General features: G+C 47.5%; 1 protein-coding gene across 1 annotated transcript; it reads right to left on the bottom strand.

Annotated features, from left to right (window-relative positions):
* On the bottom strand, positions 1-27919 carry LOC124046916 (protein ELYS-like). Its single transcript, XM_046367682.1, has 36 exons — positions 27666-27919; positions 22006-22135; positions 21521-21774; positions 21209-21389; positions 20867-21074; positions 20661-20777; positions 15752-15836; positions 15038-15188; positions 14626-14758; positions 14175-14356; positions 13530-13591; positions 13259-13387; positions 12994-13084; positions 12630-12719; positions 12217-12357; positions 11952-12056; positions 11650-11746; positions 11290-11413; positions 11060-11116; positions 10718-10861; positions 9878-10068; positions 9630-9774; positions 8978-9109; positions 8576-8723; positions 8148-8298; positions 7918-8025; positions 7545-7704; positions 7083-7289; positions 5903-6698; positions 5278-5383; positions 5079-5194; positions 4596-4840; positions 2355-4443; positions 2072-2169; positions 1699-1772; positions 1-1534 (listed from the first exon to the last, which is right to left on the bottom strand). The coding sequence occupies exons 2-36, from the start codon at positions 22124-22126 to the stop codon at positions 1339-1341; spliced, it is 7434 nt and encodes a 2477-aa protein (XP_046223638.1). The 5' UTR covers positions 22127-22135; positions 27666-27919; the 3' UTR covers positions 1-1338.
* Positions 27920-27998: the final 79 nt, after the last annotated feature.

Genomic DNA, 27998 nt, shown 5'->3' with positions numbered 1-27998 from the left:
TTAAGTTCAGCTCACTTTTAATGAAATACTTCCGCTTTTACCATATTGTCAAAGTCACTGAAGACATTCTACATTCATCTGAAAATAGCGTTCAGCTGGTCAAATGACCTTAAAAGCAAACAAGCCTCATCTCCCCCAGTGGATTCACGGTGCAGGTTATGTACATGTTAGTGATACAGTACATTATAGGAAAATAACCCCAAACAACCCAAATGAGTGTGAATTGATATTTTTTAAAACAGCAAATTAACTTTACAAAATTCTTTGTTAAGGCTAACATCGGCAATATGATTATGAGACAAACATTATTGAGAAGCTACAACAGAACCGGTTCTAGCCTGGTTATCTTCCTGCAGTTGTACACATTTTGCCCTCTATGATTAACATTATCATTTCAGTCAGTCACTTAACAAACGCTCTTATGCCATATTAATATGACGTCTGAGTAAGTGACGAACTAAATCCATAGGGGGCCCCCTGGAGGTCACAGCCCCTGATCACGTTCCCCGTGTGTCCGATCAGTAATTCAACCATGATTACTACAAGTTTAGATTGTTAGTCCAGCAATCTAAACAAATGTAGGTGACATGAGCTAATTAAGTGACAGAAAAAATGTTGGACAACCACATGTCAAAATTACACCTTGTGTATTGTAACTCTTAACAGCACGTTGAGACCCCCCACTAAGTTGAGACCCCTATCAAAAAAATTGGGGTCAGGGCCCCCTAGCGGCCGCGGGGCCCTAAGCGGTCTCTTAGTGGCTAGGGCCGGCTCTGCACTACAAATCAAATCAGATCATTCACAAGTATTCAACTTTATTCATAACATAGCAAAAGAGACCATTCATATAAATGTACGAGTTCTCCAGAAATAAAAACCAATCACTCTTTTTTTGTTGTTCAAATACCGGTCTTCCTCCCTGTAAACATTACAATAATTTATATAAAATTATTATATCAATCTCCCAAATTAAATCCGATTATTCATAAAAATAAAAATAAATCTCCACTGGTTTGTTTGTCTTCTTAAATATAAAACAGCGGGCTGCAAAAGTTCTTAAAAGAAAGGTGGAGAATAAAATCGCTTCCTAGGAGTAGAGTCCAGTCCACGGGTGCATCTCTATAGTCTAAAGTGGATTCCTCTCCGTCTCCTTTCCTTCATCTGCATTGACATGTATTGGAAATACCCAGTAGGCACCATACTCCCTTCCCCATCCTATTTTTCAGAGCAGTTCAGATGAAGGAAAGGAGATTAAGACACACCCCATGAGTTCTGACCGAGTCTGGAAGACTCCCAGGTTGATGCTGTAGTTTTGTTTAGGGGGAAAATGGCATCCGATCATAGCTTCTTCCGGCGGGTGACTGGTTTGGGGAAGATGGCCTCCAGCACTCGTTTACGTCGGAGGTTCATCCGAGGGGCTTCGTTCTCCTCCACCACCTTCCTCCTCCTCCTCGTGGCACGCTCGGCCGGGCTGGGCATGGGAGAGATCAGATCCACCTTGGCTGGGGTAGGGGACGCCGGGGCTGCTTTGGGCCTGAGGGAGAGTTAGGGGGAAAATAAGAGAGGAACAGTCATCTTGTTGTGACTTCTGGAATAAACACAGCCGAAGGAGTGGGGTAGGAGCATTAACATTGCAGATGGTGTGCTATTCTGAGGACAGATAGGGGAAGAAATCGAGAGAATGTCAAGAGGACTTACTTGGTTGTTCGTCTCTTGGTTGTTCTGGTTTTAGCAGCCGCCATCTCCACCTCCTCTCCTGACGAGTTCTTGTCCTGAGCAACAGGAAGATACACACAGCAGAGACCAAGTTTGAAGATGACCAACAGCAACCTGACATGGACCTAATGACCACGTCCCAGTTCCATTTCAACCCCTAGCTCCTTCTGTGATCACAGCTCTGAGAGGACGGGATAGTTGAGCAAAATATGGCAAAGGCACCACTAATCGTATTGGAGGGATAGGCAATGCCACCGTCATCACCGCCACGGAGGCTGTGGAGGAAAATGAAACACGGCCAGTCCTGTGTCTCGTCTAACGGTTAGTTTCAGTCTAAAGGATGTGACCAACTGACCTCGTTTACAGGGCGTGCTGCACTGGCGTCCAGTCGCCTGGTACGAGTAATGGGAGGCGCAGACACGCCATTCTGACAGGGCGACTCTGCTATCCTACCTGTCACAGACAGAAGGTCATCCCAAACGTCAGAGAGCCAAAACATTCATATTCCTCTACAAAGTTTGACGTTGTGGCCCAGGCCCGGTTACTGTCATGTGCTTTGTGACAACTGTTGATGTAAAAAGGGATTTATAAAATACATTAGTTTGATTTGATTGTGGTGAAGACGTGGAGCTCCTTACCTCTAGTTCTCCTCCGAGGTGGTGAGTAGATGAATGAGTCCCTGACAGGGCTTCCCTGTTCGGCCTCGGACACCATCATCTCCACCATCGGGGGTGGAGAGGGCACCCACTGACCTTGCGACTTAATACCTCTCCTATTGGCTTGCACCATCTCCGTGACGACCAAGGTCTCACCCACTTCCCGTTTGGCCTCCTCATCGTGGAGTCTCTTGATGAGGGCGTCGGCCACAGGAGTTCCGGAGTCCACCTCCAGGGGAGTCTCCAACAGGGGCAGGTCCTCCTCCTGGTGGTTCCACAGACGGCTCCTGGTTGGTCGACAGAACGACACGGGGGAGTCTTTTGTCTTCTCAGCGGTGCCTTCACCCCTCGTCTTCCTCAGGCTGCGGGGAGGGTCCACGGTGAACACTTCCTCTTTCTTTGTGAAGAGGGCGAGGTTCACACCCCTTCGGGTCGACTTGCGGGTCACCCTGCCTGGACTGCTGGTCTGCTTTATGTCTTCTTCATCGTTTGGCTTCTCTTCCTCAGGGGCCGCTGGGGTCTTGGTTCCAGTTCGGCTCTTCCTAGCACTGCGTCTAACCGACAGGACTGACCCCTTGCTGGCTGTTTCATCCATGGCTGTTGGTTCCTCTTCGCCCTCCACCTGGGTGTTCCTGGTCCGCCGAGTTCCCGTCCTCGGAGTGGCCTTCTGTTGGGTGCACCGTTTGGCCGGGGTGGGCTTGGAGTTGACCACAGCAGCCTCAGTGATGAGGACCGAGACCTCTTCCTCTCCTTTCCTCTCCTCTCTCCGAGGCTCGGGTTCTGGCTGGCGTTCGGTGTTCCGGGTGCTCCGTCGAGGGGTGACGGGAACTCTGGAGTCCTGTCCGTGATGGCCACTCCTGGTGATCCGTCTGGGCGTGGCCGGGACCTGAGAGTCCGTCTCCATCTCAGTCTGTCCTGCCAGCCTCTCGTCACCCTCTGACCCAGGTCTCTCTGGCTCCAATGAGGTGAACTTCACCGTCTTCCTCTGCATGGTGGCCCTGCGCGTTGGGGTGGATGGGGCTTTCCTGACCTCCAAGGTTTCAGACACAGACTCAGACTGGATGTTGCGAGGCTTGATGGGCTCCCTCTCCTCCTCACTTGCTGTAGAGAGCTTTGCGGTTTGAGGGGTAGCCACATCGCTTACGGCTTCTCCCTGGGCAGGTTCATGGTTGTCTGACTGGATGGGTCCTTTGCTTTCTACCCGAGGCAGAGGCTGGTCAGCAGGGACAGCGACAGGCTCCTCCATCTCTTTCTCAGCATCCAGCTCAACGTCATCAGCCTTCATCTCCTCCTCTTGACTCTGAGCACACAGGACAGTCCCCTCTTCCATGGTCACCTCATCTGTTCCCTTCTCCGCTCTGCTGGGCTGCTCGTTCTCAACCAGGACTGGTGAAGGCTCTTCTGCTTCGGTTGGTTCAGCAGGGATCTCATCTGGCTCTTCTACATTGTCTACGTCAACATCTCCATCTTCAGCTGATCTGGTTGGTTCAGTCCCGGTCAGTTCATCTTCAGCCACGGCCTCAGAGGATTCAGGCAGGACGTCTGTGACTTGAGGAACATTCTCCTCCGACAAAGCCTCAGGTCCATCAGTCTCTGCCTCCGTCCAGCTATTAAAGCTTGCCTCCAAGGTATCCATCCCCTCCAGGGTCTCAGCCCCCTGTTCCTCCTGGGGATCAGCCTCAGCAAGGGGGCTGTCCTGGTCATCTGTGCCCAGGCAGATGACCTCCGGGTCAGCAGCAGGCTTGTCAGACGCTCTCTCTGCGGTCAGATGCTCAGTGGGTTCTAGTGGTACCTCCAGTGGTACGATGTCTGCATTCCCATCCTCAGCCTCCAGCATAAGAGAGAAGCTGCTGTGGGCTTCAGAGAGGGGTACCTCCGGCTCACTGCCTTCCCCCACCTCGGTTTGACCCAGGCGGACTCCATCTGTCAGGGCCTGCCCCTGCGCCTCCAGCAGCTCCAGAGGAACCAGCAGGGTGGTGGAGGGCTTCAGCTCTGTGTAGCAGACCCCCTCGTCTCCTGCTGCCCCCAGCCTGATCATCACCACCTCCCGGTCCATGTCATCCTCCACCATCTGTAGGGGAAACACACCAAGAAACTAATGAGAACTTTTATAGAGCACAATCTAGGTTAACAATCACAAAACAAGAGAGAACAGTCACCCACGGTATTTAGGTCTACACAACACTTATATGCATGAGTTAGAATTTCACAAGACCGCTTTACCTTTAGGTCTGCCTCTGGGGTGACCAATGAGAGCACGGCTGCGTCCTGCTCCGATAGGTCAGACAGGAACTGGGGATGTGGCTGTAGGGGCAGGGGAGCTCGCTGTCTCCCGTTCCCCTGCACCTCCTCGATGATCTCCACCTCACTGCCAGAGTCCTCAGAAGGGGCTTCTGACGAGGACGACTCCTCTTCATCCTCCGACGCAGCACTAGAGAGTTCCTCACTGTCGTTCAGGCTCACCACAGCTACAGGGAGGGGAGAGATCCATCAATTGCAGTCACTGATACAGGACAACAAGTAACAAGCTATTCTGAACATTCCACACCATTGGTCGGTATTGGCCCGAGACGTGCCAACTCCACTGCCGGCCAATCAGAACACATAATCCTTTGTGGTTGTAGCTCGTTCAGTTGGCCTGCGTTAGATCTCTGATCGCATGACCTAGGGTCATGGGGTAAAGGTCACGAGCAAGAGGTCACTCACAGTGGGAGTCGGTCCCGATGGTGCCTGACGAGGATACAGACTTCTGGGTGGTGAGGGCCGGGGGGGCAGTGATAAGGGCAGGCTCCTCCTCCTCCACCACGCCACACACCGGTTCACTGCACAGGGGAGAGAGGTTTAATATCAATGAATAGTTGTAAACACATACACACCCAATGATGTTGTTGGGATGCGTTTTCACCTGTTGAAGGAGGTCCAGTTGCCAGAAGTCTCGAGGATACACGAGTGGGTCAGGGGTGGAGACAGGCCACTGCCAAATAGACGGCACTCTACAAACTCGTCCAGATCTACAAGAGGTAGAGAGGGAGGGAGAAGGCACAAGAGAGGGGTTCAACAAGGTCATCGTCATTATGCATTAGGTTTAAAATCAACTGCATCGGGATCAGTCGTCTCTGTGTAAAACTCATCAAAGCTTCATATCCGATGCTGTTCGGTTGAGCTCGGTCAGCTTTTCCCACTGTGGTTATATCAGAGTTCCCTGCACTGAGCTCCACTCACAGGCCCTCTGCACATTATCAAAGTAAAAATCACTTGAAATGGTTGTGCCCTTGGCTTATACTGTGTGGAAGCTCTAAACTGTGCAAGACTCCCTAAAACCATTTAACATTTCTGATCGTCTTGGGTCATTTTTAACCCATCCCTTCAATTGAAAACCTCAACCTTGTGCTGGATGCACGCTCAATTTGACTCAATACTACTCCTGAGAGAAGAATTTAACACAGGACATGAATGCAATGTTTTTACATTTGGCCGCTGGAGCAGCTGTAAGTTCTTCCTAGCGGAGTCCTCACAAGGGGAACCCTCACCTGTATGTTCCATGTCTTCCACTGGTTCAATCGGTGCAGTGGGTTGTGATTCATCCTCTCCAGTCTCCTCCTCTACCACCATCGCCACCTCTGGCTGCTCTGCAGTCTCCACCGCAGGCTCATGGTTGGGCGTCTCTTTCTGGTCAAGGTTCAGTTCCTCAAACACTTCCGTGTCTGGTGTCAGTTCTACTTCCTGTGTGAGCCTTGGTTCCACTACAATTTTATCATCCTGTTTAGCCTCAGGCTCTTCTTGTTTGGGGTTGACCTCCATCTCCTCTACTTCCTGGTCCAACTCCTGATCTACAGCCACTTCCTCTTGGCTGTTGATGGGCTCTTCCTTTACTTCCTGCCCTTCCTCCACAGACTGGAGGAGAGTTGGCTCATTGGCTGATGCAGGCTGCACTTCCACCTGTGGTGGCTGGACTTCTGGTACTGCTGGAGTTTTGAGGTTAACCACCACTTCCTCTTCATCTACGACTTCATTGGCTGGCTGTTTAAGTGCCTCCTCCCTCTCCAGGTCTTCAGGGAGAGGTGCATCATGGAACTCAAGGGTGGTGTCTATTGATAGGACAGAGGCCTGGCTCGTTTCCAGGCCCAGGCTGAGTCGTCCTGGCAATGCGGTTACCACAACGACCTCTTGGCCAGAGGAGCCGCTCTCAGACTCTCCTTTCTCTGGTGAGGGCTCGGGGACCGGTGGTGGCAGGAACTTCACATGTGTCACCTTCACCTCATCCTCCTCTTCATCATCCTCATCAGCAGCAGCTGCAGGGTGTGATATCCAGGCCATCAGTCCAGCCTTGGGCAGTGGGAGCCTCTGGTCAGCAAACTAATGTCATTCTCTGTTGCGATCTGCACAAAATAACATAAATCATTAACACACACAAGGGATACGTTTCTGAACGGTCCATGTTTGTTTACAAGAAGAAATCTCTAAATTCTAGGGGCGGCAGGTAGCCTAATGGTTAGAGTGTTGGGCCATTAACCGAAAGGTTGCTAGATCGAATCCCTGAGCTGACAAGGTCAAATCTGTCGTTCCGCCCCTGAACCAGGCAGTTAACCCTCTGTTATTAGGCCGTCATTGTAAATAAGAATTTGTTCTTAACTGACTTGCCTAGTTAAATAACGTTAAATCATTTTTTTTTATGTTGCTAAATGTGGCCCAATGGTCCGGGGGTCTTACCCCATTGCTCCAGCGGAGGGGGCCTTTCTCTGGCATGGCCGTCTCCTTGATGAAGGTGATGCGGCTCTCCTTGGGGCACGGCGGGGGGGTGACAGAGCGCCCAGGGGAGGTAGTGGGGGTGGCCATGGGGCGCAAGCTGCTCCTCAGGATGGATTGGGGGGTGAAGGCCGAGAACACGGGGCCGGATGCCGCCAGTGCTCGTGCTCGCTACGGAAAGAGAACACAACCATGCAGAAAGTGGCGTTCAAACACAAACAAATTAGTTCAAAATGGAGGAAACGTTACAATGGTATCTGACTGCAGCAGACAGGCTCATGTCTCAGGCACAGTGGTATCCCAGACCATGAGACTTCTAGTTGGAGTTCATTTCCAACCTAGCTTGAAAATCCTATAAAACAGTGCCTTGGAATGGATGTAAGAGCGGTGATGGTCGACACCCTTTCCCCATGGTCGGTGTCTCACCTTGACCACCTGTGGGGTCTGCAGCAGACTAAGCTCTGAGGCCTTGTTGATACTTTTTGGGGGGTTCCAGGAGGTGGCCGACCTGGGGGGCGTCAGCAGTGGCCGTGAGCCCTCCGGGGGAGTGGTCTGAGGGGAGGGGTGCACCACCAATTCTAGCAGCCTGGGGGCAGGAAGAGGAAGTTAAGAAAGCATGTCAGATGTGTCAAAACCATTACGTCAAAGCCCTCTATACAATAGTGCTTCTTCCATACAAGCACACACTTGAGAAACATATACATAACGAGAACTTCCACCCACATCTCCCATTGACATCAATGTACGATTTATCACATGCAAAAATGTCAAGTTTGGAGTTTGTCCCCCTGTGTCGTACCTGGACTTCCTCTTGGAGGTCATGGTGATGGGCGTGCCCACGAAGGCCTCGGGCAGATCCCGGGAGGGGAACAGGGGGCTGGGGCACAGTGCCTCTGCTGCACTGGGGCTGGGTGGTGTGGAGAGTGGACAACCATTCAATGAACAGAGATACAAAGCCACTTACCATTCACATCTTAGAGACAAACTAAAAGATAGGGTTGGGGTTGGGACAGGAACGAGCGGTCTCACCTCTTGAATGGCGAGGACTGGGGCGTGGCGTTCCCTCCCACCCACACCTCCTCGATCTTCGACAGGACATTGTTGATGAACGCTGCTCTGGTCAGCACGTTCTCATTGGCCGACCGCTTGGCGATGGTCGACAGGGGCTGTGGTCGCGACACTGTCGGAAGAACACACGAGGAAGTCAAGGGTCACGCAAAAAACATGCAACACATCCGTTTTATACAAAAGGAATCAATGCATCCAAAACGGAGGCTGAAGGTCATAGTTGGTTCCACAGAATAGTGACAAACACACTTGTTCCAATTCACATGATGGTTGAATCCGAACAGAAGTACCACCAACATCCAAGTCAAGCATATTCTTGTCCGTTGAACACCGAAAGTGTGTGTACAGAGTAATTAATGAGAAGCTAGAAGTTGGGTGAGACCCCGTACCCTCTCTGAGGATGGTGGCAGGGTGGTGGTACGGCTTAGACCTCTCAGAGGCCAGCTTCCTCTGGACCCGAGGGAGAATTTTCCCGTACTGGTCCAGGATAGAGTTCCTCGTGTGCGTTCTCTCCTTCAACTTGGGATCCCTCTCATTCTGGAGAACCGATATATGAACAGAATGGAAACATTTATGGAAACATACAGAAACACCGCACAATAACGCAAACCGCCGTCTCAACACAACCGAAGCCCATGTTGGGGCTCCTTGATTGACTCATTTCTAACACTTGCATTGTTCTCATTCCAACTTTTTGTTTTACAGCATTTCTAGTTGTATGTTTGAGCATGACGAAGTGCATTAATGAGTCAGACTTACTTGAAGTTTATTCAATGTAAACGTGTACGTACCACCGTGTTCATCTTGAGGGTGTGGTTGAGCTGCAGGGCGGGGACGTAGTTGGCCTGCTGCAGGTAGTGCACCATCAGAAGCTCCCTGTTCTGGAGACCCCCTGTACCCTGTAGGAACCTCTCCAAGCACTCCTACACACACACACACACACACACACACACAACCTTCAAGGACAGGATAGGCACAACATCTGAACACAATAACTGTCTTTTTTAATGTTTTAATGATGAGCATTCAGCTAGCAACGCCAGGGTTCTGGGTTTGATTCGCACTGAGGCCACCAATACCAAAATGTATGCACTCACTGTTGCGAGTCACTTTGGATACAAGCGTCCACCAAATGGCATAATATATTTAGAAAATATACACTGAACAAAATATAAATGCAACATGTAAAAGTGTTGGTTCCCTATTTCATGAGCTGAAATGAAAGATAAACCATCCACCTCTGGCTGCTCTGCATAGATTAGGGCCTAATGATCCATAGATTAGGGCCTAAAATGAATTTATTTCAATTGACTGATTTTCTTACATGAACTGTAACTCAGTAAAATCTTTGAAATATATATATATTTTTTGTTCAGTATAGTTTAGCTTCCTGGTTTCAGCCACACTGTCAGAAAGGAAACCCGGGGGAACATGGCATCGTACCTGTTCAGCGAGGCCCAGGGGCAGTTTGAGCAGCTCCTTCATGAGACCCAGCTCCTGACAGGTCTCATAGAGGAACCTTAACAATTCCTCCGCGTTCAGACGGTTGGATTGCTGCCTCAGCAAGGCCAACGCCTCCACTAGACACCTACACACATGGAGGGGAGGTGGAGAGATTACACACACGTTTATGTTATCAAAACTCACAACGCAGTCACTGTTGGCAAGGATGCCAGGAAACACACCCCCACCTGTTGTGTAGCAACACGGAGAGGCAGAGTTGGGCCTGAGCAGTGGAGGAGAGAGGGGGCTTCATGACATGGAGGTAGCGTAGGGCGACTCCGTGTTGCCCCTGACACATTAGAGCCTGCAGGACATGGCCGTGCTGCCAGCCCCACAGGGACGGGAAGGTGGCCGGATGTAGGAGAAGCTCCAGGGAGTTCTGGAAGGGTCAAAGGAGACAAATGGAGGACTGTTTTAGCACTACCAACTATCTACCAACTAATCATTCTAGAAAATATAACAGTATACGCCAAGGGTACAAAACATTAAGACTACCTGCCCTTTCCATGACATATACCGACCAGGTGAAGGACATGATTCCTTATTTATCTCCCTTATTAAATCCGCTTCAAATCAGACTAGATGAAAGGGAGGAGACTGGTTAAATACAGATTTTTAAGCGTTGAGATGGATTGTGTATGTGTGCCATTCAGAGGATGAACGGGCAAGACAGAAGACGGGTAAGTAGGTGCCAGGCACAGCGGTTTGTTTTAAGTCCTGCAACGCTGCTGGGTTTTCCACACTCAACAGTTTCCCCGTGTGTATCAAGAATGGTCCACCGCCCAAAGAACATCAAGCCAACTTGACTCAACTGTGGGAGGCATTGGAGTCAACATAAGCCAGCATCCCTGTGGAACGCTTTCGACATCTTGCCCCGACAAATTGAGGCTGTTCTGAGGGCAAAAAGGGGAGGGAGGAGGGTCCAACTCAATATTCGGAAGGTGTTCCTAATGTTCGGTTTACTCTGTGTACATGACAAATTCCACATGGGAGTGTATGACAATGCTCATCAATTGTTGTGTGTGTACCTGGTGGTCGTGGTGGTCCAGCAGCCAAAGGCCCTGCACCAGCTTGACCAGGCCGATGGGGATTGCGAAGGCATTGGGGAAGGACTCCACAGACGCCCCGCTCTTGTTAGAAAAGTACATCACATCCAGCAGCAGGTAGATCACCTAGGGGAGGGGTTAAGGCTCAAACACACAGAAGGAGGAGATGTCGTGTCTCACTATTCGGTGTGTGCCCGTGCGTGCATGTGTGGTGAATGTGGGTTAGGAGTGTTAGGACTGGACAAATCAATTTAAACCAACTCCCGGATATGAATATGTGGTCAAATGAGATGGACGGCGGGGAAACAGAGGAGATCAGGATACGATGGCGTGCTTAGCAGTCTCATCAATGTTTTCCAGCAGGTAAATATCAAGCAGGCCCTGTGGACAGCAGAGAGAAGATAATCAACACAACCTGCGTTTCTTTTAGCTTTTGTCGTCCCATATCCACATCGGAATGTCACTTCCATGGCATCAGTCAAAGCGTCGGCTCAAGGTGGGATTGTGACCATTTTTGGGCTGCGAGTGAGTATGCCTGGTTACCAAACACTTACGTGTAGCGTAGGGGGCGGATACTGTCCCGTCCCACCCTCGTCCCGTTTCCACAGGTCAACCAAACGAGCCCCGCATTGGGCGACCAGGCCGTCAATCATCAGGCAATCGGCACACCACTTCCCCCTGAGCAGACGCAGGTGGTTAATTCGGAAGAGTTTTCCAGAACAGTCTAATTCGCAGTATTGCTTAGAACAGACCGTTGACACTAATATCACAGACAAAATGATCTTCATATCCAATATTACTGTACATAACAAAATAACTGAAGTTAAACTCCTCCGGTCTTGGGTCGAGGTGTTTTACTGTTAGTTCTGAACCAGGTCTTTGCAGGTAAACGGCCTGATGTGAACAGCACTCACTTGGACAGTTGCTGCAGCTCCTCTCTGCGGAGGGTGTAGTAGTTCTGGATAACTGAGTAGCTGTAGAACGGCCTGGAGATCTGCACAGCATCCTCATCTGGTTGGGGGGGGGGGGTTACCACTATTATACATCTGTTACCAGTGGACATCTCTAGGGCTGCATCCAAAACGGTGTCCTATAACTACTTTTGGTATACATGATGAAAGTGGTCTGAAGACTAGTCTCCAAAAAAAGGGTTCACTGGAATATGGTCTGACCTCAACACGACAGATGTTTGAATTGCTTCAGCACACGGTCTTACCGGAGCCCTCAGGCAGGAGACCGGTCCGACAGAACCATAGGACCACCCGTGCGTACTGGGAGATGAGGCTGGACACCATGTTCTTATTGAAGAGTCCCAGCAAACCTGTACACAGAAAATTCCTATGATGCCCAACTGACACCTCATGACGTGTGAATGTGTTGAGGAGTGGAGGCCACCGACACATGCACTTGTGTGCCTCACAGTCTCTCCCTCTCGAAATGAAATGAATTTGCCCCCTACAACAATGCCCCTAGGGCTTTACCTCTCTGAGTGAGTTCCTGTGCCTCGCTGAGCAGACAGTGGAAGATGGTGCTCAGGTTCCCCAGTAGTCTCTGGCTGTGCTGCAGCAGCTGGAGGGTCTGGGGGTCCGTGAAGTTAGACGAGCTGTCAAACAGGGGCGCACCTGGGCAGAGAAACGCATTTAGGAAAGACGGAAGTCAGAAAACACATCCCAAATCTGCTGCGCCAAGAAAAGATTGGAAATCCATAAATGCTTCTAGAATTCTATTTTTTTAAGTATCTAAAACACAGCCACAAGTTGCTACAGTTACCAAGCAAATACGCCGCTGCGAGTATTAAATAATCCAATGTAAAGAAAGCAGTGTCACAAGAGCTGTGCTGACAGACAGTGTCATACACTGTAGCAGGGGGAAAAAAAAAAAAAAAAAAACTCACATATGCCGTCCAGCTCTTCCTTGGTGAGAACCACCTTGTCCCAGGCCCACTCCAGAATGTAGCGCAGGTTCACCGCAGAGCCTGGTTGCTCTGTTAAGGCCAACAATGTTACTTTAGAGAAATCGAATATAGGTGTACATCTCAATAAACTAAACGGGCTCCCCCTCCATCTGCACGGATGCGAGTGAACTGGGCTTGGCGAGCAAATTCTGGGCCGTCTTCCACCATTATTGTTTTCACCTGTCCTGTGTATACCGATCAATGTATATGTAGTAGAGGAGATGAGGAAAGGAGGCCACCGTGCAGTAATGAGACGCAGCCAGGGTTGATCTAACTAACAGTGTGTCGGTGTGTGTCGCCTCACCTTCAGCGGTCCACTGTTTGATACAGCCAGTGATCAGACCCAGGGAGCTGGTCTCTACCGCCGTGGACAAGATGGCGTCCAACTGCTCCTCCTGAGCAGAGAGAGGGAGAGAGTTTGGCCCATTTACAAAACAACCTTCACCGCAGAGCTTTATCCATGACCTCGCAATGCATCCACGTGGAATTACATAGTTCCTAAAATCTTAGGCGCTAGAAAGTTGGTCGAACAAACAGGAGCGACCTGTGAAAAGAGGCAGTGTCTGTACCTGAGAGAGGCTGGAGGGCTGCACGTCGGCCAGGCGAGAGGAAAGCAGGCCAGACATCAGGCAGCGGGAGTAGCCGTTTGAGATGACTTCACTGGAGCAGGAAGCAGCCTTCCTCAGGAAGCTCAGAGTCTGAGACAGGAATCACATTAACTGTTTTTGCGAAGATAAAATGATACTGTACGGACTACGGATGACAATAGGATGTGTAGCCAATTGTGTTGTGACACCCGATTAGAACATCCACTGTGCCTGACAACTAGGGTAAACTCACCTCTTTCTGATAGCCAGAGCAAGTTAGGTGCACGAGGCCAGTGTTGAGCAAACAGGTTGCATCTGTTCCAAGGGGGGAAAAAAACTACTTAGCACGTTAAAGACACTTACAAAACTGATCTCAATGGCTCCAAAGAGTTACATGTATTTCCAATTACTCAGTGCAACCAATGTCTCTGAACATAGTCCTCTTCTCAAATGAAGCTTTTTCCTTTAGAAAACCTTTTACTGTGAGGGTGTTTAAAGCAGGGGTCGGCAACAAGCGGCCCGAAACCTTCCAACAAGTGATTGATTTTGGCCTCCCGCAAAAGTGCTTTAGTGTAGGATTTTCATTTTTCGGTAATTTAAAAAATACAAATAAATAGACTAAAACCACCAGGAATCAAGCAAATTGTCTTTTAACAAGGGTGTTTGCAAGAATTCCCACAATATAAAAAAATTGTAATAGGTATGAAATTGCGTAAAACAATACAAATAAATCTCTTTTTTGGGTTTAGTTTTAGTCAATCTGCAGTGTTCACATTATTAGAATTATGTTCAGTCCCCCCCGATGATCCACTCCAACAAAATCAGCCCTGAATCTAGTTGCCTACCCCTGGTCTAAAGGCTCTTGCAGCGTGTGGATATTTATGTGTGTGTAACTTGCCGAAGTTGTATGTAGTGGGTTTGAAGAACTGTTCTGGCGGGGGGCTGGTGTAGGGCAGCCCACGGCTCAGGCTGCGCTCGTGCACCAGGATGTCCAGCAGGGGGCAGGGCGACGTCATCTCCACCACCGTGTCCAAAGACCACACGGCAAGGTAGGGACAGCTACGCAGAGACTCCCCCGTTCTGACACACACACACAAACTCAACCATTGCTGATGTGAAAATAATTTCACATTGACATCGAACAACGTAGACTTGTTTGTAAAAATCTAATCTACAATATATGTCAAAATACATGCAGAAAACTTAAGTGAGATAACTAATAACAAATCATCTGATTCTTAAACGCCTGGCATTATGAGCAGTTGGGCACAACACGGAATTTGAGGTGGCAACCGTGGTCACATTTACATATGGACTGTTGATGGGATATTTAGATGGCAGAATGCTACCTTAGAGAGTCGGGCATCTGTGCGTGGTACCATCGGTTTATGTCAAAGACGCCGATGTAGGTGGAGGGGTTGCCCTGTCCATAGGCCTTCACCTGCCAGCTGAAGATGGACACGCTGGTGTCTGGAGATGCAACTAACGAGGAGAGAAGGAAGCCTTAGGACAAGCAGAGACCACAATGAAAAAGCAAACAACCACATTTATTCATTTCCCCCCTTAGGGTCAGATTCATTAGTGCACACCGTGGAAAATTGTTACGCAACGGACAAGTTCAGGTCTCTGTTTGGTGTCTAGTAAGTCAATACCACCCAGGTAGGTTACTGAGAAAGAGTATTTTCTGGTAAATAAGACACCAATCTAATCCTAAACAGAAAGAGATGGGATGAGTTGAGATAAAAATGAAGGCAGGGGTACCTTCATTCATACTCTCGTCTCGGTCTGGGTGGTGTCGGAACTTCTCAATGGTCTGGCAGCTGAGCAGGCGGGTGTTGGTGGTCTGAGCCCTGGGGGGGAAGGCGGTGCTGCTCAGCTCCTGACTGTACCGCTCCTCACAGTACTCCAGACCCTAGGAGGAGGGAGGGTGAGGTAACGATGGAACGTTTAAAAGGTCTCAACGCAGTGCATTTTAATATGTCCAAGTAAAAAAGAAGTATGGTTGTGATTGGGAATAACAGCTGACTAAATTTAATCTTTAGGACTGAGAAAGCTCCAGAGAGACTTTGAAACCGTCAAGCTTTTGGGCTTTAAAAGCATGTTACCAGTCCAAATACTTGACCCAAATGCATTCGGTTGACTGCCCACACTGAGTCTTTCCCAAACAAAGGGGGCATTGAACAGAAGTTGGACCCGGCGCGATCCGCGGCTGGACGCGGGAATAGCTCCTTATTTCATTTAGAAAGAATAAGATCCTTGAGGTGAACAATTCTGTATCTATTGGGGGCTCGAAAGAGACCAGAACAGATGGGCCATTTACCAATTACACATAATAGATCAAGACAATAAGGCTGTGTTTACACAGGCAGCCCAATTCTGATCGTTTCCCTGTAATAGGAAAAAATAACAAACTTGGGCTGCTTAAATAAACTCAGCCTAAGAAGGTAGCTAAGTAAAAACCTAGAAGACGGTTACCTCATAGAATATCTTCCCTGAGGCCAGACACTTCCTCTCACTGAAGGCCAGCTGGAGCAGGTGGAGGCTGACCCCGTCCGCCTCACTAGAGAGAGAAACAAAATGTAAAAAAAATGAAAATAAAAGAATTTGCGTAATTTCCCCAAATCTGAAACCCGTATTCAAGGTTTCAAAGACCTCGGGTGAGAATAGACGACCCGTCCTGTTGGGGGAGGACGCAGAGTGCTGTGGGTTGGCAGCGCACAACATTGCTGCCTGCCGTAAAATGAGGGACAGTGTCTGACAGACCAAACAACCTGTCCTCTATGCCATTGTTATTTTATTTAAATCATGTAATTTTTTAATTTAAATTATTTTCCCCCCTTTTTTCTCCACAATTCTATGGTAACCAATTGGTTGTAGTTACAGTCTTGTCTCATCGCTGCAACTCCCGTACGGACTCGGGAGAGTCGAAGGTCGAGAGCCATGCTTCCTCCGAAACACAACCCAACCAAGCCGCACTGCTTCTTGACACATCCTTGGCACGTCCAACCCGCAAGCCAGCCGCACCAATGTGTCGGAGGAAACAACGTGCACCTGGCAACCTGGTCAGCGTGCACTGCGCCCGGCAGGAGTCACTAGTGCGCGATGAGACAAGGATATCCCTGCGGCCAAACCCTCCCCAACCCGGCCGAAGCTGGGCCAATTGTGCGCCGCCCAATGGGCCTCCCGGTCGCGGCCGGCTGCGACAGAGCCTGGGCTCGAACCCAGAATCTCTGGTGGCACAGCTAGCACTGCGATGCAGTGCCTTAGACCACTGCGCAACCTGCGAGGCCTATAACATTGTTATTTTGACCCTTGATTATTACTGTTACTATTGTCCCGTTGATAATATTGATGATTATCAATATTATAATTATGTTAATATTGTAAATTCGTACGCTTTGGCAATATGTACACTTACCGTTCAAAAGTTTGTGGTCACTTAGAAATGTCCTTGTTTTTTAAAGAGAATCAAAAAAATTAGTCCATTAAAATAACATCAAATGTATCAAAAATACAGTGTCGACATTGTTAATGTTGTAAAATATTATTGTTGCTGGAAACAGCAGATTTTTTAAATAGAATATGTACATAGTGGGCCTCAGATAATGGGCCTCTGTACGCCTGTGTAGATATTCCATGAAATATCAGCTGTTTCCATCTACAGAAGTCACTTAATGTATTTCTGATCAATTTGATGTTATTTTAAAATGGACAAAAAAAACATGGTTCTCTTTCAAAAACAGGGGACATTTCTAAGTGACCCCAACCTTTTGAATGGTAGCATACAGTTTATGTAATGCCAATAAAGCAAATTGAGAGAGAGGGTTTATTAAAAAGGCAGCAAATACACCAAGTCATGTATTTGCAAGAGGTGGTTAATAATGCATGAGTATTAATGCAAAAATAAAGGCAAATCCTGAGTTGAACAGTGTGATGCGACCGCAGTGTACCAGGGCTGCATTTGCATACAAGCTGTGAAATGCCAAGCTTCCACTATACTGCTTCAACTGATCTCGTCCTCTCAGACATGTGAACACCAAAGGGACTGGGAACCCACATTTTATATTATTTTTTATTTCACCTTTATTTAAAAATGGTAGGCCAGTTGAGAATAAGTTCTCATTTACAACTGTGACCTGGCCAAGATAAAGAAAAGCAGTGTGACACAAACACAGAGTTACACATGGAATGAACAAACTTACAGTCCATAACACAATAGGAAAACAATCTATATACAGTGTGTGCAAATGGGGTAAGATTAGAGAGGTAAGGCAAAAATTACAATTTAGCAATTAACAATGGAGTGAGATGTGCAGAAGATGAATGTGCAAGTAGAGATGCTGGGGTGCAAAGGAGCAAAAAAAAATAATAATAATATGGGGATGAGGTAGTTAGATGGGTTATGTACAGGTGCAATGATCTGTGAGCTGCTCTGACATCTGGTGCTTAAAGCTAGTGAGGGAGATAGGAGTCTCCAGCTTCAGTGATATTTGCAATTCCTTCCTGTCATTGGCAGCAGAGAACTGGAAGAAAAGGCGGCCAAAGGAGGCTTTGGGGGTGACTAGTGAAATATACCTGCTGTAGCGCGTGCTACGGTGGATGCTGCTATGGTGGCCAGTGAACTGAGAAAAGGCGGGGCTTTACCTAGCAAAGACTTATAGATGACCTGGAGCCAGTGGGTTCGGAGACGAATATGAAGCGAGGGCCAGCCAACAGGTCGTATATGGGGCTTTGGTGACAAAACTGATGGCACTGTGATAGACTGCATCCAATTTGCTGAGTAGAATGTTAGAGGCCATTTTGTAAATAACATCGCCGAAATCGGAAGCCGATTCTAGATGACATTTTTGGATTGGAGATGTTTAATGTGAGTCTGGAGAGTTTACAGTCTAACCAGACACCTAGGATTTGTAGTTGTCCACATATTCTAAGTCAGAAATGTCCAGAGTAGGGATGCTGGACGGGCGGGCAGGTGCGGGCAGCGATCAGTTAAAGAGCATGCATTTAGTTTTACTTGCATTTAAGAGCAGTTGGAGGCCACAGAAGGAGAGTTGTATGGCATTGAAGCTCGTCTGGAGGTTAGATAACAAGGTGTCCAAAGAAGGGCCAGAAGTATACAGAATGGTGTCGCCTGCGTAGAGGTAGATCAGATGATCACCAGGAGCAAGAGCAACATCATTGACATATACAAAGAAAAGAGTTGGCCCGAGAATTGAACCCTGTGCCCCCCCCCATAGAGACTGCCAGAGGTCTGTACAACAGGCCCTCAGACTTGACACACTGAACTCTGAGAAGTAGTTGGTGAACGAGGCGAGGCAGTCATTTGAGAAACCAAGGCTGTTGAGTCTGCCGATAAGAGTGTGGCGATTGACAGAGTCGAAATTCCTTGGCCAGGTCGATGAATACGGCTGCACAGTACTGTCTTTTGTCGATGGCGGTTATGATATCGATTAGGATCTTGAGCGTGGCTGAGGTGCACCCATGACCAGCTCGGAAACCAGATTGCATAGTGGAGAAGGTACGGTGGGATTTGAAATGGTAGGTGATCTGTTTGTTAACTTCGCTTTCGAAGACCTTAGAAAGGCAGGGTAGGATAGTTATAGGCCTGTAACAGTTTGGGTCTAAAGTGTCTCCCCCTTTGAAGAGGGGAATGACTGCGGCAGCTTTCCAATCTTTGGGGATCTCAGATGATACGAAAGAGAGGTTAACCTCTTAAGCCTAGCCCTGTTTACTGCCCCTAATGGAGGAATTGGGTACCCATATAAAACAGGATAAATTTTTGTCAAAAGTTGCTAATATATGCATATAAAAAATATTATTGAATAGAAAAAACACTAAAGCTTCTAAAACCGTTTAAATTTTGTCTCTATGTAAAGCAGAAGTCTCAGGGCATGCATTCTCCCAAAATCTCTCGTCATGGAAAAAGTTGGCCCAACTTTGACGTCATCTTAAACGCCTTCCCAAACAACTACCGCTCTGGGAACAGTTCCTACGTGTTCAGCGCGAAGCCTGCTTTCAATGGGGCTTCTCATTGTGTGAATCGCGCGCTCACGAGACGTTGAGCGTGCCGAAAGGTCTCGGTCACGCGGAAAAAAAGTGTACGTTTATGCGCGCTCTGCTCCCGCTCTCTCTTTTCTTCAGGATCAATTACAAGACGTGTGTGTTTCGCTTCGTCCTCACAATTGCTGTACACCTTTATAACATGTTAAAGCTTAATTATGAACATAGTTTGACAAGTTTACTCGACATATAATTGACGTTTTGGTGCGCATCCACTTGAATTTTGACTACACTTCGACCGAAAAGTGGCTATTTTGAGAACCGAAAGACGCAGACTTGAAAACAAAACACTGTTTTGGTAAGTATAATCCCTTCCAGGTCTTTTGATGGAAGAACAGCAAAGGTAAGGGAATATTTATGTGTTAATTTTGGGTTTCTGTCGACTCCAAGATAGAGGAGGCATAATGATGCATTTGGAGCGCCGACTCCTAGTATAGCCTAGTAAACGCAAACTGTAACGTTAAAAATAAATGTAACACAGCGTTTGCATTTAGAAGAAGTGTATCTTCCTATACATATGTAAAACATGCATATTTAGTCAAAGTTTATGATGTGTATTCCTTGTTAGCTGACGTTATCTGCCGGAGCTATTTAATTTCTCCTGACATTTTAGTAGCATTTTTTGAACGATGCGTCATTGTAAACAGAGATTTATGGATATATATTGCAGATTATTGAAAGAAAAATGAATGTACTGTGTAACATGTTATATTACTGTCATCTGATGAAGATTTCAAAAGGTTAGTGAAATGATTTTTTTTTTTAATCCTGCGTTTGTTGATTGCATATTTTTTCCTACTTGGCTATGCTAATGAGCTATGTCTGCGGTGGTGGTTTGACATAAATATGTGCTATGTTTTCGCCGTAAAACATTTTAGAAATCTGACTTGTTGCCTGGATTCACAACGAGTGTAGCTTTAATTCAATACCCTGCATGTGTATTTTAATGAACGTTTGAGTTTTAACTAATACTATTAGCATTTAGCGTAGCGCATTTGCATTTCCAGAGCTCTAGATGGGACGCCTGCGTGCCAGGTAGAAGCAAGAGGTTAAACAGGTTCGTAATCGGGGTTGCAACAATTGCGGCGGATAATTTTAGAAAGAGAGGGCCCAGATTGTCTAGCCCAGCTGATTGGAGTTGAAACTGTTCCACCAGTTCCATTGTGCCGGGCAAGTGAAAACAAGCACACCTCACACGTTTTTTGAAATATACATTGCACGCAGATCTGGTGTGTGCAGTACACACTACGACCCCTTCCAAGAGGCCTCGAGCTTTGCAGCCCAGGCAGGCAGACCGGCAGGTGGAGAGTGAAGGACAACTTACCTGTCCTGGGCAGACTGGACAGCCCACAGGTAGCAGCAGTTACGGGGGTCGTTCTCTGGCTCCTGGAAGGTGAACGCGTACACTGGCACCCTTCCGCCCTCTAGCTGGGAGTGATACCTGGGGGAGAACACAGCAGAGGATGCCGTCAGACCAACCCACACAGTCTGTGGCTTTCCCATCGTGTCACCACTGGGTCGTCAACTCACTCCTTCTTGAGCGTCTTCATGTTCCAGAGTTGCAGGTATCCGTCGGAGAAGCCCACGGCCAGCTGGTTGGTGCGGGGGATGTACTGCAGGGCCGTGGCCCCCGTGCCTGTGGGGCTGCTCAGCTGCAGACAGAGGTGTCTCCCCTGGCGCGTCTCCTGCTCGCGCAGCCGGGGGATCTCAGCCGGGGACTTAGTCACTACCTCCAGGTCTGGAGAGGATGGTTAGAGATTAAAAAACAAAAACAAAGACACATTGAACACTCTCACACAATCTTCAGAGGGACTGCTGGCCAGTAGAGTTTAGGTTATGTAAATTTAAGCACACACACAGACAAAGGCTGACCTGAGGCCTCCAACTCGCTCTGGCTGCAGGACAGGTCATCCAGACACAGGTCCACCAGGAGGACATGTCCCAGGTCCGTGACCACAGCTGCCACGCCAAAGAACCAGCGCAGGCTTTGGTGGAGGTGCTGTGTGCTAGCACTGGCCCCACCATAACTCACCAGGGGCTCGATGGCCGTGATCTGCCAATCAACACATTAGCAGTTAGTCAGTCGACGTCACAATCAGTCAAATCAACCGGTTGATGAAAGCGAAAGGAATGGAGGGTGAGCGAGAATATGAAAGAGAGAGACAGGAAGATGAGAGCACTCACCCTGCCCGGTACGACCACGGCCTTGACCACTCGGGAGATGCCCAGGTCGTAGAGACACAGCATGCTACCCTGGGCCTCCTCCAGGCACACCAGCAGCCCCGTCCTCTTCAGCCAGGAGAAGTCCCTGGCCGCCAGCACGCCTGGGGGGTGCTCCCCCTCGCCGCTAAAGCAGTAGGCGGACAGACGCTCGCCCGTCACCGCATGGACCACCTCCAGCTGGGGCCCACATGCCAGCCAGGCCAGCCCGCTGCGACCTGCGCCATGGGAGAGGGGAGCACGTTAGTGAGGTAGGGAGGAAGCAGACAGGCAAAAGGTGATGGCTAAAACGTAGACAGGAAACCCAAACGTTTTTTTGGTTGTTGTGAAGTTTGGGAATTGAGGGTGCTGACGGTACAGGCCCAATTCGTGACGATGCCATACTTCCATCCTCTCCAGCATGGTCAGCTGGTGAGCGATGGCCGCCGTGCAGACACACGTCGACTTACCGACGGTGAACTTCCCGCGCAGCACAGAGTCCAGGGTGATCTCATCCTCCCCCAGAGCGTCGACAGTCACCTTCGGGAAACACAGCAGGCTGCTGGTGACCTGGGCAGCCAGGTCACGCATGTTCACTCACTGCACACAAAACATGACAGCGTTACGTACACAAACAAAACATGAAACATTGCATTACTTTTGCAATTCTTTAGAGAGTACTTCGTATCGTCCAAACTTTGTGGATGTGGCACATATGGGCGTCAAAACCTACAGGGTTCTCGTTTCTTTCTACAGTAGCACCACGCTCCAAGGTTTAGCAACTCAATTCAAATCAGACAATAAGAGAGTGAAAACTGTCCCTCTGTAAGCCTACACCAGGTTTATATCTTTGGGGCTATTGGGGGGGGGGACAAGAGAGGTCTTTCAGCAGAGTTATGGTTCCCAGTTGTCAAAGGTTTGGGCTCTGGGCCTGCTGGAGTAACAGCAGCAGCCAGCATGGCTGTCTGTGCACATGTCCTTGTTTTGGTGCTGAGTAACATGTTGACAGGTGTGAATATAGTAGCCCATTGACATCCAGTATCATGTACAAGTTCGAGCTTTGAGGATGATTCAAACACTCCTACATGGCATGTTGCTCTGTGTTAACTTTTCACTGTGGTTAACGGTTTACCCACTTCATTCCCCATGACGGCCAATGTGATCCTGGGGACCTATCGTAGAGAGCCTTGTATAGATGTACATTCAAGGGTCACTATTCAACAAGTGTCAGAGCGCAAGCACAGCTTTCTGTGCCACTGTAGTGCAACGTTTGACCAAACTCTATTCAAGTAGGAGTCTGGCCTAGAGCAAAACAGTATCTTTCACCAAAGAATTACTAGACTGGCCTGGGATTTTCATAACATGCCATGTGTCACGCAAAGGTCAAGGCACCATTGCAAATACCACTAGGCTTCGGCGATACACCGTATACAGGGGTATCTGGATATAGCCACAGGATGGTTTTACAATACCGACATTTTGACATTTGTAGCTACTTTTTTTAAAGTAAATACCTTTACTTAATGTTAGGAGATTAAGCAGATTGCGTTCTTCATTTCACCAGTCACATTACTTAACATCAGGAAGCTCACGTAGTTTCCAGAACAGGCGAGCCAGCCACGTGTTTGTTTGTCAATACCACAACAGGAGAAAGCGGGAACAGGTGAGTCCAGCTGTGTGTTGACAGGGGTCACGTTTTACATTGAAAGTCAAGTGTTTTTTTTGTTGCTTTAATAGAGTGATCAGGGACGTGCAACTATAGCCATCCTTGACAGAAAATACAGTAGCGCAACACATTTGGCAGAAAACAGCTTAAATGTTCATCAGATGGCAACACTGTTTTAGCTGGCAGATAAGAGCTTAAAATGAAAAAGCAGTCTTTATGCAGAAAACAATGCACGGCCATCATATTTCTAATGTTTATTATAAAACTAATGTAACCAACGGTATTTCCTAATGTTTAGCTTCAAGTTTATCTTGCATTTTAACAGAGAAAAGTAGGCTGGCTACACAAAGTACTGGAGAAAAGTAGCTACACATCAGTCAGAGCGCTGTTTTTGATAGATGACAATTCACGAACGGGCATCCTGAGTGGAGAAGAGCAACTAAAGCACAAAATGCGTTTGATGCTGAGTAGGGTTGCACATCTTGGGGAATATTTAGTGGAAAGGGAATACTGAGTGATCCTTCGTATCTCCCAAAAACATTTTGAACATACATGTGTAGAATGATAGTTTCTAGACTAAAGCTTTGGTTATCTTCCTCTCAGGCTTCCATGTCTTCTCCCTGGACCTCCTCAATGTCCACCTCTTGAACATCAGACTCTGAGGCCTCATCATCACGGTCCCTTTCCAACCTTGTTGAGGATGGCTCATAGGCTCAAAGAGCCTCAAATTTGCCTAGATGGCCACAAATTTTTCAACCCTTGTATTGGTCAGCCTGTTGCGTGCTTTGTTGTGTGTTCCCAAACAAAGTCCAGTTGAACGCTGATGCGGCTGATGTTGGTGGGATTTGGGGGATGGAGGCAACAGAGGAAAGAGCCTCAAATCCACAAAGTCCCTTCCACCAGGTGGCTGATGAGATATGTTGGCATGACTGCCATATTGCATTTCCATCCCAAAGCCCTTGCTTGGAAGTGTACTTCACCAGACTGCCAAGAACCTTGCCCTCATCCAGGCCAAGGTGGCGAGACACGGTAGTGATGACACCATAGACCTCGTTGATCTCTGCACCAGACAGGATGCTCTTGCCAGCATACTTGGGGTCCAACATGTATGCTGCGGCGTGTATGGGCTTTAGGCAGAAGTCTTCATGCTTTTTGATGTATTTCAGAACGGCAGTTTCCTCTGTTTGGAGCAACAGTGAAGTGGGCAGGGCAGGAGTCTGAATATCAGACAGGATGGCATTGTCTCCCTCAATCTGTGCAACGGCTACTGCTGTAGGTTTTAGGAGTTTCAGGCTGCTTACCACTCTCTCCCAAAATACATCATCCAGGAGCATCCTCTTGATGGGGCTGTCCATATCGGCAGACTGTGATATGGCCATTTCTTGGAGACTCCTTCCCCTCTAGGAGACTGTCAAACATGACAACACCACCCCAACGGGTGTTGCTGGGAAGCTTCAATGTGGTGCTCCTTTTCTTCTCACTTTGCTTGCTATAACTTGATGACCTGTCACATACCTAACATTTGACCACCCATCAGAGATGATTACAATACTGTCTGCTTTCTCTATGATTTGCTTGACATTCACTTGAACTCTGTTTAACTCTTCATCCAGCAAATGAGTAGATAAAGCATTTCTGGTTGGAGGGGTGTATTCTGGGCGAAGAACATTCAGAAATCTCTTCCAATACTCATTGCCTGTGAGCATCAGATGTGAACCAGCTGCATACACAGCTCGAGCAAGATATTCACCAGCATTTCTCTGACAACATTCCTCCATTGAGTCAAAAAAAATGTATGCTTCCAGGAGGACCATGAGCTGTTGCTGTCGATAAGGTCTCCGATTCAGCATTGTCACCTTGAATTAGAAGTAGAGGGACTTTTGTCAGAGGTTGCTTGTTGGGAGCGCTGAGGGAACTAAATGCACTTGTCCAGATTATTCAGCATCTAAATTGGATTCTTCACATATGATTTGGCACAGTATTTGCAAATGTACAGAGCTTTTCCTTCTACATTAGCTGCAGTGAAATGTCTTCACACATCAGATAGTGCCCGTGGCATTTTCCTGTAAAGATTAGAAAAAAATGAGTAAAAATAACTAATACAATTCTATGTACAGATAAATAGTTAAGCAGTTTAATCTAACAACTCCTTTGTGAGATAAATGTGTTAAAATGAAACTTGTATGGAAACAGGTGAAATAACACTCAGTTAACAGCAAGCTAAAACACACATGGTAGCAAAAACTAACGAGCATAAATTGTTAACAAGTTAAAAATGATTTAAAACACACTTTGCTGTTGGCTACTATTTACTAGTTAACAAAGAATAATGTAGGTCATATAAAATATATTCACCCATGTAGTAGCGTGGGCTCAAGAGCATCTCAATAGTGTGCAAGATCTTGAGAATCAGCTGCACATGTGATTGAAGAATGCACTGTGTATGCAGAGGGTTGCAATTCCATTGAATTGGGGATAGTTTAACCAAAATATGCAACATTTGCCTTAAGTGTAACCCACAAAAAAAGGTTCACTGTTCACTGTTATAAGCTAACTTTTTTTGATGAATTTAAGCAACATTTCCAAAATTTCAGGGCTTAACTTCCCATGGAAAGTTTCCGGAAATGTCCATGTAGGTAAATTTACCTACAGGGAGGAGGCGAGGGCCCTCGGAGTGTGGTGTCAGGAAAATAACCTCACACTGAACTTCAACAAAACAAAGGAGATGATCGTGGACGACAGGAAACAGCAGAGGGAGCACCCCCCCATATCCACATCGACGGGACAGTAGTGGAGAAGGTAGAATGTTTGAAGTTCCTCGGCGTACACATCACGGACAAACTGAAATGGTCAACCCACACAGACAGCATGGTGAAAGCGCAATAGCGCCTCTTCAACCTCAGGAGGCTGAAGAAATTTGGCTTGTCACCAAAATCCCTCACAAACTTTTACAGATGCACAATCGAGAGCATCCTGTCGGGCTGTATCACCGCCTGGTACGGCAACTGCTCCGCCCACAACCGGAAGGCTCTCCAGAGGGTAGTGAGGTCTGCACAACGCATCACCGGGGGCAAACTACCTGCCCTCCAGGACACCTACACCACCCGATGTTACAGGAAGGCCATAAAGATCATCAAGGACATCAACCACCCGAGCCACTGCCGGTTCACCCCTCTATTATCCAGAAGGCGAGGTCAGTACAGGTGCATCAAAGCTGGGACCGAGAGACTGAAAAACAGCTTCTATCTCAAGGCCATCAGACTGTTAAACAGCCACCACTAACATTGAGTGGCTGCTGCCAACATACTGACTCAAATCTCTAGCCACTTTAATAATTAAAAATTGGATGTCAAATGTATCACTAGTCACTTTAAACAATGCCAATTTACATCATGTTTACAGACCCTACATTACTCATCTCATATGTATATACTGTACTCTATACATTCTACTGCATCTTGCCTATGCCGTTCGGCCATCACTCATTCATATATTTATATGTACATATTCTTATTAATTCCTTTACACTTGTGTGCAAAAGGTAGTTGTTGTGAAATTGTTCGATTACTTGCTAGATATTACTGCATGGTCGGAACTAGAAGCACAAGCATTTTGCTATTCTCGCATTAACATCTGCTAACCATGTGTTTGTGACCAATAAAATTTGATACGTCTTGTGTGTGAGCCGTTGAACTACACTGTTTGTATTCAACCATATTCCCAGTCACCTTGCCATGGTTAAATGCGGTGGTTCGACTTTCAGTTTTGCGCGAATACTGCCATCTATCCACGGTTTCCGATTTGGGTAGATTTATCCAGATGCTGCTGCGTCACATTTTGCGCAAGAACACTATCGGTGTGGTCGAGGCATGAAACACAATACTTCAAGGAAAACGCAGCGTTAAATTGGGAATTAATGTAGTTCTTCTGTACTGAAATCCAATAATCGGTACGATCGAGGCGTTCCCTAAAACGGAGGCGTGACAACGACATTATTTTGGAGGTATGGCAACGCGAGACTACCAAAGCACAGACATCACGTTAGTTACATCACGTTAGTTGCAGCACGTCTAAGGTTAAACAGTGTTGTTAAGGTAAATTGTTTGTTTGGTGGAAAATGTGAGGTGGGGGATTATCTAACTTGCACACCACACGAACTAGGTCACTGATGACACTTTCCATATGTCTTACGTTGACGTTATGATTGTGAGGCGGGTGAATCAAAACCTCGCATGAGGTAGCATTATGCTAACATTAGCTGCCTAACTAACCACCTAACGTTTGCTACCGAACTAAAATAGCTAGCTAACTTTAGGAACTAGCCGATTTAGCTAAATGTACTGCTCACTTGTGCTTGACAGCTAATCCGCCCATTCTACCAACTGGCAGCGTAACTAGAATACAAAACCTGTTCTAGTTGGCTACCTACCGGTAACTGTACAACTAGCAAGACGTTAACGTTACCTGTCTGATGTTGTCGACGTACTAAAATGCGGTAATGTCTTTTCGGTTGCGACTCTTCTTCGGCTCTGTCATAATAATACGATTTTCTTCCGAATCCCTTTTGGTTTTGAAGACAAATGTCAACAACTCACAAATATTATAGTATGAAGACTTTAACAAGTCTTCTGATCTAGACTAGCTAGCTACAGAACTGTCTTCTTGCTAGAGTTCAACGCGGGCGCCATTTCCATGTAAAGCGAGCTACTGCGCAGCATTGTGAAACTAGCGACATTGAGGTCACGTGATCACGCTTGATATTTTTTCAAAATGAAAGTCCTGTTAACAGGACGTTTT

This window comes from Oncorhynchus gorbuscha, linkage group LG10, assembly GCF_021184085.1.
Source record: "Oncorhynchus gorbuscha isolate QuinsamMale2020 ecotype Even-year linkage group LG10, OgorEven_v1.0, whole genome shotgun sequence".
Taxonomy (NCBI): Eukaryota; Metazoa; Chordata; class Actinopteri; order Salmoniformes; family Salmonidae; genus Oncorhynchus; species Oncorhynchus gorbuscha.
This window is presented reverse-complemented; position numbering and strand designations above follow the sequence as displayed.

What these genes read in the sequence shown, in the direction of transcription:
- LOC124046916 (XM_046367682.1), bottom strand. Translation starts at nt 22,126, where the DNA reads ATGCGTGACCTGGCTGCCCAGGTCACCAGCAGCCTGCTGTGTTTCCCG. An exon ending in GTCCAGTCTGCCCAGGACAG is followed by an intron (nt 15,837 to 20,660) that starts GTAAGTTGTCCT and finishes TTCTCTCTCTAG; the next exon opens with TGAGGCGGACGGGGTCAGCC. An exon ending in AGACTGCTAAGCACGCCATC is followed by an intron (nt 10,862 to 11,059) that starts GTATCCTGATCT and finishes CCCCTCCCCTAG; the next exon opens with GTGATCTACCTGCTGCTGGA.